General features: G+C 39.2%; 1 protein-coding gene across 1 annotated transcript in view; it reads left to right on the top strand.

The window, feature by feature from the left end:
- The first annotated feature begins 1,498 nt into the window (after positions 1–1,498).
- The window catches only part of FRMPD2 (FERM and PDZ domain containing 2), a 50,976-nt gene continuing 39,733 nt past the window's right edge, over positions 1,499–12,741 (top strand). The window contains exons 1-7 of the mRNA XM_030488093.1: positions 1,499–1,601; positions 2,384–2,572; positions 5,698–5,855; positions 6,826–6,891; positions 8,384–8,569; positions 9,437–9,563; positions 11,336–11,467. Coding sequence (XP_030343953.1) covers positions 1,499–1,601; positions 2,384–2,572; positions 5,698–5,855; positions 6,826–6,891; positions 8,384–8,569; positions 9,437–9,563; positions 11,336–11,467 — 961 coding nt within the window. The remainder of the gene's footprint in view (positions 1,602–2,383; positions 2,573–5,697; positions 5,856–6,825; positions 6,892–8,383; positions 8,570–9,436; positions 9,564–11,335; positions 11,468–12,741) is intronic.

The following is a 12,741-nucleotide window of genomic DNA, read 5'->3' as shown; positions in this document are numbered from 1 at the left end:
GTAGCCTGGCTATAAAAGGTAATGAAATGTATTTTTTTGCCCAAGCACTCTCACAGTTATATTTTTGTCAGGTATCACATCATGGAGGTCTTGAAAGCCAAAAATCAAAAATACAGCCCCAAATTACAGGGCATTACAAGTGTGTTTAAAAATCAATTGCCAATTTATTTATAAATTAACACATTCCTTAACTTTACGTGCCATTAAAGCAATAATTTATTACACTTCAAGAGATGATGATTTCCATGGCCTTAAAATCTTACAATTTTTGGAAGAAGTTTGCACATTGCTGCTAGCAGTATTCGTTTAATTCATACATTCATTTAATTCATTATCTGAGACATTAATTTTACTCTTAGTAAAAACATTCACTACAAAAGGTAAGCAGATCTGGTCTTACTTTTGATTTCCCTTTGGCTCTACGAGGTTGTAACACCTGTACTCTGCATAGTTGCTTATTGAGTAATTTACGCTAGTTAGATATACCAGCACTTACATCACTTGATATAAGCATTTCTATCTAAAATGAAGGATGCAGTCAGTGCTCCTTCCCCCAGCACAGTCTCAAATAAAACAGCACTAAGTACAGTCTGGTGGATTACCCATATGGAGAAGCCACACAGATTCTAGCTATGGGGATGTGAATTGATTGCTTAGTCCCAGTACCACAGGGTTAAGTGAAATGCTATCACAGTAATTTATTATTAAGATAAATGGTGATGGCTTAGATTAAGAAGATTTGTCTGTCTCTTCTAATTAAGGTTAAGTTCTTAAGAAGCTTTACTACCCTTTGAAGCTAGAGAGACTAAAATTAGTACTCTAGTTCTGTTTAAAATGTCACTAGGTTGGTCCATAATCCTATAGTGATTGAAGCAAGGGATCATTCTTCCAATGTTGTGATTCCTTGTTTGGAAGCTAGTGAGCCAAGACAAGATCCCATAAATCAAAGTCTGAGTAGTCTATTAACCAGCAACAAGTTGGTCCTGCAGAACTTCGTAATGCTCTTGCAGTGACCCCTTGAAGACTGCATAATGAACATGAAGCTGGCAAAGAAACCAGCTGTAAGACACAGTAAATTCTATTGCAGACAGAGAGCAAATGGTAGCAGTAAGTGGGCTGCATACAAAGGGTGAAGAAATGGTTAGGGGGAAGATCTGTTTTCAGGCTCTAAGTGAACTCATTTTACAGTGGTGTTTATAATCTTATATGTGACAATAGCATCCTAGGCTCTTGTGTCCTCACTTGGTGGTCTACAGACAATATCAAAACCTCAAAGCAATAGATGGATCACTTCCAACTTTTCTCATTATGCCTCTATTTACACAGCATACAATGAACCTATGGAGTTCACTGTTACAGGATAGTAACAGCAAAAGCGTAAATTAAGTTCAAAAGTTTTTAGCAAATTTTAAGCTTGGATTCAGTTTTCCTTACAGATGTGTAGACCTAGAGCAGCTCTGCCTAGATTAGTAAATTACAAAAATGTAAAATTGGTGAAATGGAAATATCAGACCCATTTATGAAGAACAAAACCTACTTTGACAATATTGAGTATGATAACACATTTGGAGGAAAAGAAGCCTTGATACTTCAAGTCACAAGTCAGTTTCTAGTTGGCTGGGATTAGGAAAATTCTGATAGGTAAGAAATTATAAATTATGATTCACTACAGGATGCCTTTCTCTAAATTATCTGATGCTACACTGCATTGAGACAAAACAGAGAGTGTGTGCACCAACATTCTTCTGAAGTATGCCAGGTCTTATGAACCTGTCAGAAAGGGCAGTGTCCTGGGAGCCACTAAATTGCTATTCAGCAGCTCACAAAGGGAATAATCTTAATTTGGTTTAGTGAAATAAAGCAAGTTTATATGTGTATTGGTATGGATGAACTGCAAATTCTGAGTCACAAGTATCTGACCAAGAAAATTTCTTATCAATGAATTCAGTAAGTCTACAAGCTTTTACTGATCAATCTTCTGAGCAATGAATGAAACTCAATTGCTCTGTTGGACTATGTTTACAAACCTTCCATGTTACAGTGCATCTCTTTTGCTTTGCCATTCTTTTTCTCTTAGGTTAACTCTGTCATGTTTTTATAGACAAGAGCATCCAATTAAGCAGCAAAATCAATGTGCTACCATTCATATAACCACTCACAAAGTCTGAGCAGCACATATTCATGGAGGATCTCCCAATTAAAATCTATTTGCCTCAAATAATCTTATGATTGGTCTCAAATGATGAGTAAAAGGGCTCCAAAAGGTTACAGGGAGTCACTTAGTTCAGACCCCTTTATTTACTCTTACTCAGATTAAGATAGGGACGAATGATACCTACCTTTAGTGAACAAAGAAGCAAGGTGGTTCACAAAACATTGTGAGAGGAGGGTACAGTTGTGACCAGTCTACTTTTGTGTGTCCAAAATCTGGTTTCTTTTGTGGCAGGCATGAGCAGTTCCTGTGTGACACTGGCCGAGGTCCTATGGGCAAAAGGAAGCCCTTTGGAGGAAGAAGAAATATGGGCACTCTTGTACCTGGCCACAGAGCAGCTTCTGGAGGAACTTCACAAAGGTGAGGTGGAAAGTATCTTCTTATGCTTTTTACTGTTGGAAATTCATTCTTGAGTTCTTTTAGCTCTTCGGAGGTGTGTGAGACAAAAAGCACTAATGGCAATGTTAGCATATTGATAATAAAAATGAAAGCTCTTTCAGTGCAGCTGGCGTTATATGCAGACCACTCTGCTTGCGTAAGAGACCTTCGGAGCATTTTTTTTTAAATTACACATCAGATATTAATTCATCTAAGTACTATACAAGTGGAACAGGACAGAAGAGTCCCTCCTAAAGTCTGAGAAACATACACTCACAGAAAGTGCAGTGCCAGCTAGAATCACGTCCTTCATGTTCCAGTAGAGGAAAACAGGCAAATCCACATGGTTCCTCATTCAGCTAGTAAGATACTTTCACCTTTGATAATAATGACTTATCATAGTGGCTAGGCAAGTCTTCATGATGAATGCTTGCCAAGCAAGCCAGCTGTACAAGAAAGCACAGCTGAGCAACCTGTCACATTTTGAGAACTGTTTATGACAGAGTTCTTACCTCAGGAGAACATAGAACCAAAATACAAAATACTGAAAACAAGTAATGTGTAATTTCTCCTATAGCTGGAGGGGTGAACTTTTATTATCAACTAGTTTTTAATGAACTGGAACACTACAGGAGGTTGACAATACCATCAGTTCTCTATTAGCTAGTGTAACAAGAGGGTAGAACATCACAGACAAGACAGGCACCAGGAATGTGCAAAGGAGTGCAGCACAGAGATACCCACTTGGATAGATTCAGCTCAGGTCCATCACAGCTTACTAATTCTGTCCCAGACACTAAGCTGACACTATGCTCTCCCGATTTCTTGTTCAAAAAAAAACCCAAACCCAAACCAAAACACGACAAGCAAGCAAACAAACAAACAAACAATAAGACTTATTGGATATCTACTAAATTCAGATAATCAGCCTATGTTCCCTATGCTGCACCAGATAAATTTAGGATATTATGATCAGAAGTTGAAGAGTAAAACAAGAGGAAGTAACTATGTAGAACCAAGCTGGTCTATAGTTTAAGTGCAAGGCTGCTCAAACATGTCTTTAGAGAGCTCAAGTCCAGAAGTGATGCCAAGTTGGACTCATTCTGAAGCTGAATCCCCAGTGCTACAGTTTCTTGGAGGGCAGCAAAGGTAAACTGTCTCTGCATAGCATTGTCCCAGTTGTCTAAGGCATATCTATGGCTCCACATATCTTAATTACAGCTATACTACTTCTGGAATCAGGCTTTTCTCTGGGCTAGTACTGCCACATTTGTGCTGTGCTGTGCTTGAATCCTGCTAAACCTAGTGATGGTCAGCACCACTTGCTATAGCAGTATTTCCAGTGGGTTTGGGCACTAACTGGTTAGACAGGTATGCTCACTCCTTGGCTGGCCAACAGTACAGAAGGCTGGGTAACCTCCACCAACACTAAAGTACAAGCTGGCTATCTGTTTCTAAAACAGACAAATTTCCCAGCACATGCTAGTTGCATTTGCATACAATATTACAGCAAATAAGGAAGGAGCAAAATAGAAGGTTAGCTGATGTTTTTAAGACCTTTAATTTTCTGAAGAAGTAAATGCCACAATTGTTGCAAATACCAGCAGTCCATGAGTCTTGAACCTCTGGGTCCTCTGGCTATACAAACCTCCTAGGTATATATGAGTTCCCAGACTAACATTTTACCCATTTTTAACATCCATTTTCCTGGTGCAGAGGGCCCTATCCCACAGTACTCAAACAAGGCAAGCAGGAAAGGTCTGGGGCTGACAGCTGAGAATCCAGACTAACACACAAGTTTGTGATGACAGGGCAGGTCTGAGCTCAAGCTGAGAAGCTGAGTCAGGATCAGGTCTGCTGTGGGCAACCAGAGTCAAATAGCCCAGTGGTCACCAGGCAAGTCCACAGTGACAAGGCAAGCCTGAGGTCCTTTTGGGAAGTTAGTCAGTGTGTCAGGATCAAAGAGGTCCGCAGTCAGGTGAGGCATAGCTGTGGCTGAGCTGGACACAGGCACACCTTCACCATACCTCAGGCAGGGACTCAAGGCCCTGGGCTGTGCTTAACTGAGCCTGGGACTATGGGCAGAGGATGGGGGTAGGTCCCAGGGGAGGCTCGTCAGGGCCATTAAGGCCTATTACTGTCCTCAGGACCTTGTCAAGTTTAGGAGTCTTCATTTATCATTTGAAAGCACATTTGTGTGAAATATCCCCTCTTTTAACAGACCTGACATGCAAACAGAAAGACTCAATGTGAATAATGCTAAAATATCATGGCAGTTCTACTAGACTGCTAGAATCTAGTCTTAGTTTGGATAGCTTTCATATTTGCATTCTGGTAAAAAAAAAAATCCCAAACTTTAGGTTAGTTGGAAATTATGTTTCCACTTTATGAAAAGTTTCATAGGTTAAAGCACTGGGACATGGGAAGCTACCTTGGCTTCTATTGACTGATGAGGTGTAGTCATCAAAGCTGGACTCTGCATCAGTTTCTTCATCTGTGCAATAGAAATAAAGATACTGACTCCTGACACTGACTTTCTGGCAAAGTAACTTGGCTTTGCTAGGCACAATACACTGAAAAAGAGGTTACTAAAATGCAGAGCTGACTGACTATAAGGAGCACACAGAACAAAAACCTACCACCACAGAGAAGAGATTTGTACCGTGGCCATGCAACTTAATGGAAGCTCACTTAGGTCTTTGCAAATGCCAGCTTCAAAGTATCCATGCTTTATTGGAAGGAGCGTTCTACTTTTCAGATACTCTCTTGCGCTTTGCATAGAAAGATCTACCAAAAAAGACAGTATCTCTAGAATCTGCACACGCGATGTATTTGTGCCTTTCCTTAGGCTTCAGAAATCCATTGAAATCAATATGTTTGTATGTGTGAAATGACGTGAGAGAGAAATCAAGTCTTTAACCATCACTGAATTCCACCTGACAAAATGAGCCGGGCATAAATGAGCATGATTCCACTGACTTCTGAGTACATCTCCATGAAATTTAATTGATGTGTTTGGCTAAGCAGGTGAGACACCAGCAATATGATTTTATGAGCGCAGTGAATTTAACACTAAAAACTCCAATATCTTCTTCAACATTTTTCAGACCCTGCCATCTGTGTGATTTGTCCATGGTCAGTACTACTGTCTGCTGAAGGAAATCTGTCCTTCCAAAACAATGCATCTCAGACAGAAGCTGTACCTTTCAGTGCACCAGAATTGCTCCACAGACAAAGTAAAAACCAGCACATCGGACTAACAAAGGTGAGGTATATTACAAAATAAATCTTGACAGTACCTCATGAAGACAAGCTTGCGGGTTTTAATGCAGTATACCAGGTATCTACTGTCACACTCCATCTCTAATAACACTAATTAGGCTACAGGAAGAAAGATTTAGATGTGTCTTGCAGCTTGCCATTAGATAGCATGCATGTCATCATTAAAATCAATTTGGAACATCAGTCCTCAAGATCTACAGAAATGTATTATTTGTAAAGGCCCACAGAAAGGAGGAATATTTCTATGAACATGATGCTTGACCAGATATGGTAATCGTAATTCCAATCAGAGAGTGGAAGCACTCCCAGGAAGTCGAAATATGTTTAGCTTTCTTAACAATTTACTTTTCTTCTCCCTGCCAAATAAGTCTCTCTGGCAAGACAGTAAGATACAACACTCAGGTACCTATAAGTTTTACAAACCACTAGGACTGCATAACTGCATACTTCCCTCAGGCAGAACACAGTAGTTTCAGTCTCCCATGTACCTGATCACTTAGACACTACGCAGAAATGTAAAGCTTTGGAATAGATGGTCCTTACTCCAATAATCCTCCTGGACATGAGTGCTAGTCAGTTCCACAGGTAGGAGAAAGCTTTAATGACCAACGAGATTGCTTCAAAACTAAGAAAGGAGTTCAAATTTCCTTTCCTACTCATGGCATCATTGGATAGAGGGAGATCTGGCTCAATCCCTCAAGCCGAACTACACTCATTGCATGCTATCCAGTCTGTAAGACAGAAGTCACTATTGTACTTTTATATGTTTCCTCTAGTCTATTTTTTGTTTTTTGTTTTTTGGTTTTTTTTTTTTTGGTTTTTTTTTTTTTTTAAACATATTTCTTTGTCTTCTGCCATTTGTGACCAAGACACAAAAAGATGGTCTTTCTAGTACAACACTTTTCTGTATTTAATGTTGACTTCATAAAGGGTTTCCTTTTCTGTTTTGACAGATGTTGGTGTATTCCTTAGGAATGACCCTCTACTGGTCAGCAGACTACCAGGTTCCTCCAAACCAGGCCAGTAACACATTTTTGTTTTAGAATAGAATCATAGAATCATAGAATAGTTAGGGTTGGAAAGGACCTCAAGATCATTTAGTTCCAACCCTCCTGCCATGGGCAGGGACTCCACACAGTAAACTATGTCATCCAAGGCTCCATCTAACCCGGCCTTGAACACTGCCAGGGATGGAGCATTCACAACTTCCTTGGGCAACATGTTCCAGTGCCTCACCACCCTCACAGTAAAGAACTTCTTCCTTATATCTAATCTAAACATCCTCTGTTTAAGTTTGAACTTTTGTTCTGTTTTCTATTCGTAGGTTCAAAGATTGAGAGACAAAATCTGAAATCTCAGTGGGAGGGGCCTTATGGTTTGGACCGCTAGAAAGACTTGGAAATCTTGTGTCAAGGTCCAGACTTCACCAAAAATACCAGTTAATCCAAGTCAGAAATTTAGTTGAGCCTCATCTTTACTTTTCTTTTTTTCTATCTCTCTTTTTCTTCAAAAAACCAGAATTGTTCCAAATAAGATTAACTGTACCTTGCTGTTAAGAGTGAAGATTATTTATTCCAAGGCTGTAATAAGAAACAGACTCTCCAGTGAAGTGGTTGAGTCACTATCCCATGAGATATTTAAAAGATGCGTAGATGTGACATTTAGAGACATGGTTTAGTGGTGGATTTGCAGTATTAGAGCTACAGCTGGACTCAATGGTCTTAGAGGTCTTTTCCAATCTAAATCTATGAGTCTATGACGCTATGATTCTAAAATAGGAAGGACTAAAAGAAAAACATCATGTCTGCATGATTGTGGTGCTGTACACATTTATGTGCTTTTTCAAAGAATGGGATGCTAAATTAACTAGATAACTCTCCTTATTTCTGTGCAAATTCTACCAGCATCTCTGTTAGTTGAAATTTTGTATTTCTTGCTTACCCAGAATACTTTCAAAGATTTGTAGCACATATTGCTTCATTTCTATATCCATGCCTTTGATTGCATGTTTTTTATTTGAAGAGCACAAACTTTTAGTAGATCTAACCTCCCTTTCATGGGTATACATGGTCTAAGAGAAAAAGCTCTGTAAGCTAAATGACTCTAAAATTTAAGTATCTGGTCTCTATGGTAACAGTTTTGGCTGGTATAACTCCTCACCTTTTTGAAGCTAATGCTGTCACATATTTTACTTGCATGAATCTTTAAGATTCACAGTCTAATTAGCAAAGCTGTGGAGAAATCAAGCTGTTGTCTGCCATCAGGAAGCCCCTATATGGGCTGATGACATTCCTTGTAGATGCCGTTTCACTCTAAGGCTATCCTGGACCCCATTAGTGGCTCCATTTAGTGCTGTTATGCTGCCTGTCTGGAATTTTCCCAAAATCTAAAGGAATTCACTGCCCATTTCTCATCCAGAGTGAAAGGTTTACAGAAATACCTGGTTGCAGTTTACGGAGGATTTCAGACCACTAGCAGATGTCATTTAACAGTACTTCTATTTTGACTCAGTCCCTACAGTTGAGTGACCAACTACACATGCTCTTGCTGACACTATGCGAAGATCTGCCACGCAAAAGACTTTCTCCTGAGTCAATTCTGGAAGCATGTGAGGCACATCAGAAGGAAGCTGCTTTCTTACCAGCCAATGTCTACATAAAGAAAATGGTCCAGTTTGCTATGGGAAGTGTCAATGAGGTGGGTACTACTCTCATATGTAATCTTTTCTTTGGTGAGAGAGGAGAGCAGTGACATGGGATACAGGTGAGCAACTGCCTGAAATTAATGCTTGTATGAATTCAGGAAGTGAGATTTGATTCTAGACTTCTAAGCAGGAAATTGTGTGGGCATGTGTACAAGCAAATGAGGCAATGAAGCCATTTCTCACACCACTCTTACGCTCCTGGGAAAAGATACAAATCCAGGTTTTGCATGTACAGTACTTTAATTTCTTTGGTTAATACTGAAACAATCATAACCTTTACAGAGACTTCATATTGGCCAATTCTCTTCACACAAGAGAAAAGATTCCTCCATTGCCCCTCTGGTTTCAGACTTTGAGAAATTCAAAGAAATCACATTTACATCATACTGAGAATTTAATTCACCATCCTTGAGTGGAATTGAACATCTGCTGGGCAATCAAGCCTGACCATGTGAAGTCTTTAATAAGCGAGCAGCTGAGTCTTTTTCAAGATTTGAAATATCAACTAAGAATTTTTGTTGACAAGCTGAATGAAACTGGAAGAAAATACACTGCAGGGTTGTGAGGTTTTTTTTGTTTTCAACCAGTATTCATTAATATTCTGAGATTACTTTTTCCCTTGCACTCTCTATTACTCTATTTCCCAGTGTAAGAGAGGGTGTCCCCTCTTAAACACAGCTAGCATGAGAGCAAAAAGCCATCAAAACTCAATCCTGCTTTGTGTTAATCTGAGAAGATGAAGTTGCTTATACCAACACAATCAGCAACCTCTGACAAGCAGAGGGCAAGGATCACTTCAATATGAGAGTCCAAAGTCCACATACCAGATGACATTGACTTGCAGTACTACTGTCTTCTAGGTAGAGCGGGTAGTCAACGAAGACAGCAGAGCTTCTCAGCTTAACAGAAGTCATGTGATAAGGAAAAGGCTGCATGAGAAAATATTGGACACCTCACCACTGTACTCCCAGATGAATTTTCACCAAGGTAAGAAAACAATTACGATCTGAACTGTGTAATAAGGATACAGCCAGCCTTTTCTGAGTCTTTCCCAGACTAGGCAAATTGTTTAATTTCATGCTGTGGTGATTACAAGTAGTGTTGGATAGGATATTTATCGCTTTACATATAAATGACTCCATAATGGAGAGACTCTGAGGCAAGTCAGCAAGGTTTCTGTTCCTTATTTCCACAAAGGACAGTAGTCTGACAGCTGTGAAGCAATGATAACGAATCAGCTTGCACGGATTCAACTCTTTAAGCACTTTGCATAAAACCTGTGCATATAAAAAAACCCTGCTTTCAAAACTGCTTTTATATTTGCATACTCCAGTGTATTTTTGAAGGTAAAGAATGGGATTCTGTGAAGTTATCCTGTTGCCATTAAAGAATATATATTCATCCTTCCTGATTGATTACTCAAGCAAAGATTTGTGGGTTCTTTTTTATTTTAGTTTGTTTTTCTATTCAGACGTTTTATAAATTCACACATAGATGCTGGAGTGATTTCAAGACACAAGGCCAAATCCTGCTCACTATATAAATAAACCAGCATATACCAATTTCACATTTCATTTGACTAAACTCAAGATTTTATTATCCCACAGACTAATTCTCTGGCTGTAACTAGAGAATATAGTCCCTTATATTGTACTGTTAACTTCAAAAAAATCTCCGATTCTGGGGCAAGAGGAAGGTTGGACCAAGATATGCAGGCATTTTTTTTTTTTTTGGATACGCTCAATATTAGGCATATGAACAATCCAATTCCTATTCAGCAAGTCACATATATGTTCCATTAACTTCAGCTAGAATTAAACACACGCTTAAATATCTGCAAAACATTTCTATTAGGTATTACTGGTCATAAGAAAAGGACATTCTTTTGAAAATAGATAGACAAAAGACCCTCCAAAGCATGTTGGCTCACTCATTCAGAAACTGGGTTTATAGATTTACATTTGCATAAGCTAGTGAAAACTCTGCTACTGCCAAAAGGGATGGTCCCATCTTCAACCCCCTATTAGTCACAAATTCCTGCCATTTCCCTTCTATTGGTTCTCGTGATTATGTATCTGGGGTGATCTCTGTGTTTTCTAGGGATACAGGTCATGTGGCTTATCCTGAAGGACTTCAATGAATCAGGATGTTGATTACATTGAAAATGCGTGAGCCACACTTTTCAAGGCAGTATTCCATTTCTTTCTTTGTTTTTAATTAAACATTATCACCTTCAGAGGTTCTGGAAAAAGGACAAGAGACAATGCAACCCAAGTAAAGTTAAGGTGCAACAAAAACATGCACTTCCTAATGACTTAGAATGACCCCTTAATGGAATTTCTGCAGCCAGCACTGCTAGTGGCTTGTCTCTGGGCACTCTCCATCCCCCCCCCCCAGAGAATACTTTATAGCTGAAGGTTTTGGGTCTCAGAATATAAGAAAGGAGAACTTTGCAGGTTATCTACACTTTTCAACCTTTCCATGTAACATGTAGAATAGAATTGATATATTAGACTTGTTTTGTTCAGAATGTTTTAGGAGAACTATACGGACTATTTGGGTCAGAATAAGATTATGAAAGTTGTAGAATGAAGTTACCAAGCTTCCCTTGGTCCTTGAAGAGTTGAAGTCAGTGTTAGAAGACAGCGGACATGGACTATATAAAAATTAGTCAAGCCAAATGTTATTTACATTATCATGCAGATGCAATGATTTATGATTAAAGTATGTGATTCACCATATTTCCTTTCTGTTTCCAGACAAAGGGTCCAGATTAATGAATTACAGTCAGTCAACAGAAGATTACAGACAACTCTCTGTGGACTACAGTGACTCTAATAGTATTTCTGAAAGTACATCTTTGATACTGTCTAACCGAGGACACAGGAGAGGTAAGATTTTCCTGAAAGATTATGTTTATGAATTACATACTCATCTCTTTTGTCCCCTGAAATGTAAGACTACCCATGTAAAAGCAAAAAGTTCCCGTTGCCAAATGTCATCAGTACCTCCTAAAAACCCAAGCTTACCATGCCAGCTCCCCACCTCAGAAACCTGCCCACTTCTGTTCTCTGTTCCACAGTTACCCACCTTCCCTTCTGCTTTAAAACTTTTTTTTCCATCCTACCTGGGGCACTTCTCCTGAGCTTCCAGTCCCAGAGCTGGAAGTTTACTGCTGTACTTTGGAGTTTACTTCCTTGCTCTATGAGCCTCCATAGGTAGGCTCCATAGATACTAGGTCCTCCTGTGGCATGGATTTAAACGTGTTCTGTAAGCATGTGTGGTTCTTAGACCAGAAATTTCCTCCCTAAAGCAATAATCCTACTGTCCACTGCATCAGTTATGATGTAACAAGGTACACACACCGATTGGTTAGTTCATAAATAACAGAAAATTACTGAGTAGTCCTTGCTTTTTCTCATGGGGGAGCATTAATTTGGATTTATGATATCCAGCTGCTGACTGTCATGAGATTTGTAGGAACATATTACTCACACTTTTCCAAATTTGAAAAGTTTAAAATTTACTAAGCAAAAATAAAAGACATAGAGCATGATCTCAAGGCACAAATTTCCCTAGGAAAGTTAGCAAAACAACCTGGGTGCCCACTGTATTATCACAAGCCTGCCAAGAGATAAGTTGCAGAGAGAAAACAAAGACATCCTGGGAAACAAAGCAAAAACCCAAACAAAATACAAAACACAGCATGTAATAGCCTCTCAGCCCCAAGCCCTTCGCCCCAAGGATGAGGAAGGTAAGGCTATTCATACAACTGTTTTTGATACTCCTCCTGAAAGGTGCTTTTCTGAAGCTCCAGAATTGCAATCAATATCAGCAGCAATAAAACCCTGAAATTGCAGCTGCTCCCTATGTGACGCATACATGACAGTCACAGAGCTAGTGGCACATAGTGAAAGTAAGCCCAGGAGCCTTTTTCTAAGGCCTTTTTTTTAGAAAAGGACATAAAGGACATAAACTTGGCAAAGGCTCATTCTAGTAAATTTGTGCATGTCCCAGTCTCCACTGAAATACTGGTATCAGTAGCTGTTTGTGCTCAGGATTTTGTAAGACAAAACTCTAAATTATATGAGAAAACACAATGTGAGAACTTGTTTGCTGCAGACATTCTTTCATGAGATAATGCATTAGAAAAATGCATTCTTCT

The sequence above is a fragment of the Strigops habroptila genome, chromosome 5 (genome assembly GCF_004027225.2).
Source record: "Strigops habroptila isolate Jane chromosome 5, bStrHab1.2.pri, whole genome shotgun sequence".
NCBI lineage: Eukaryota > Metazoa > Chordata > Aves > Psittaciformes > Psittacidae > Strigops > Strigops habroptila.
Note: the sequence above shows the minus strand (reverse complement) of the source record. Positions and strands in the feature narration are given on the sequence as shown.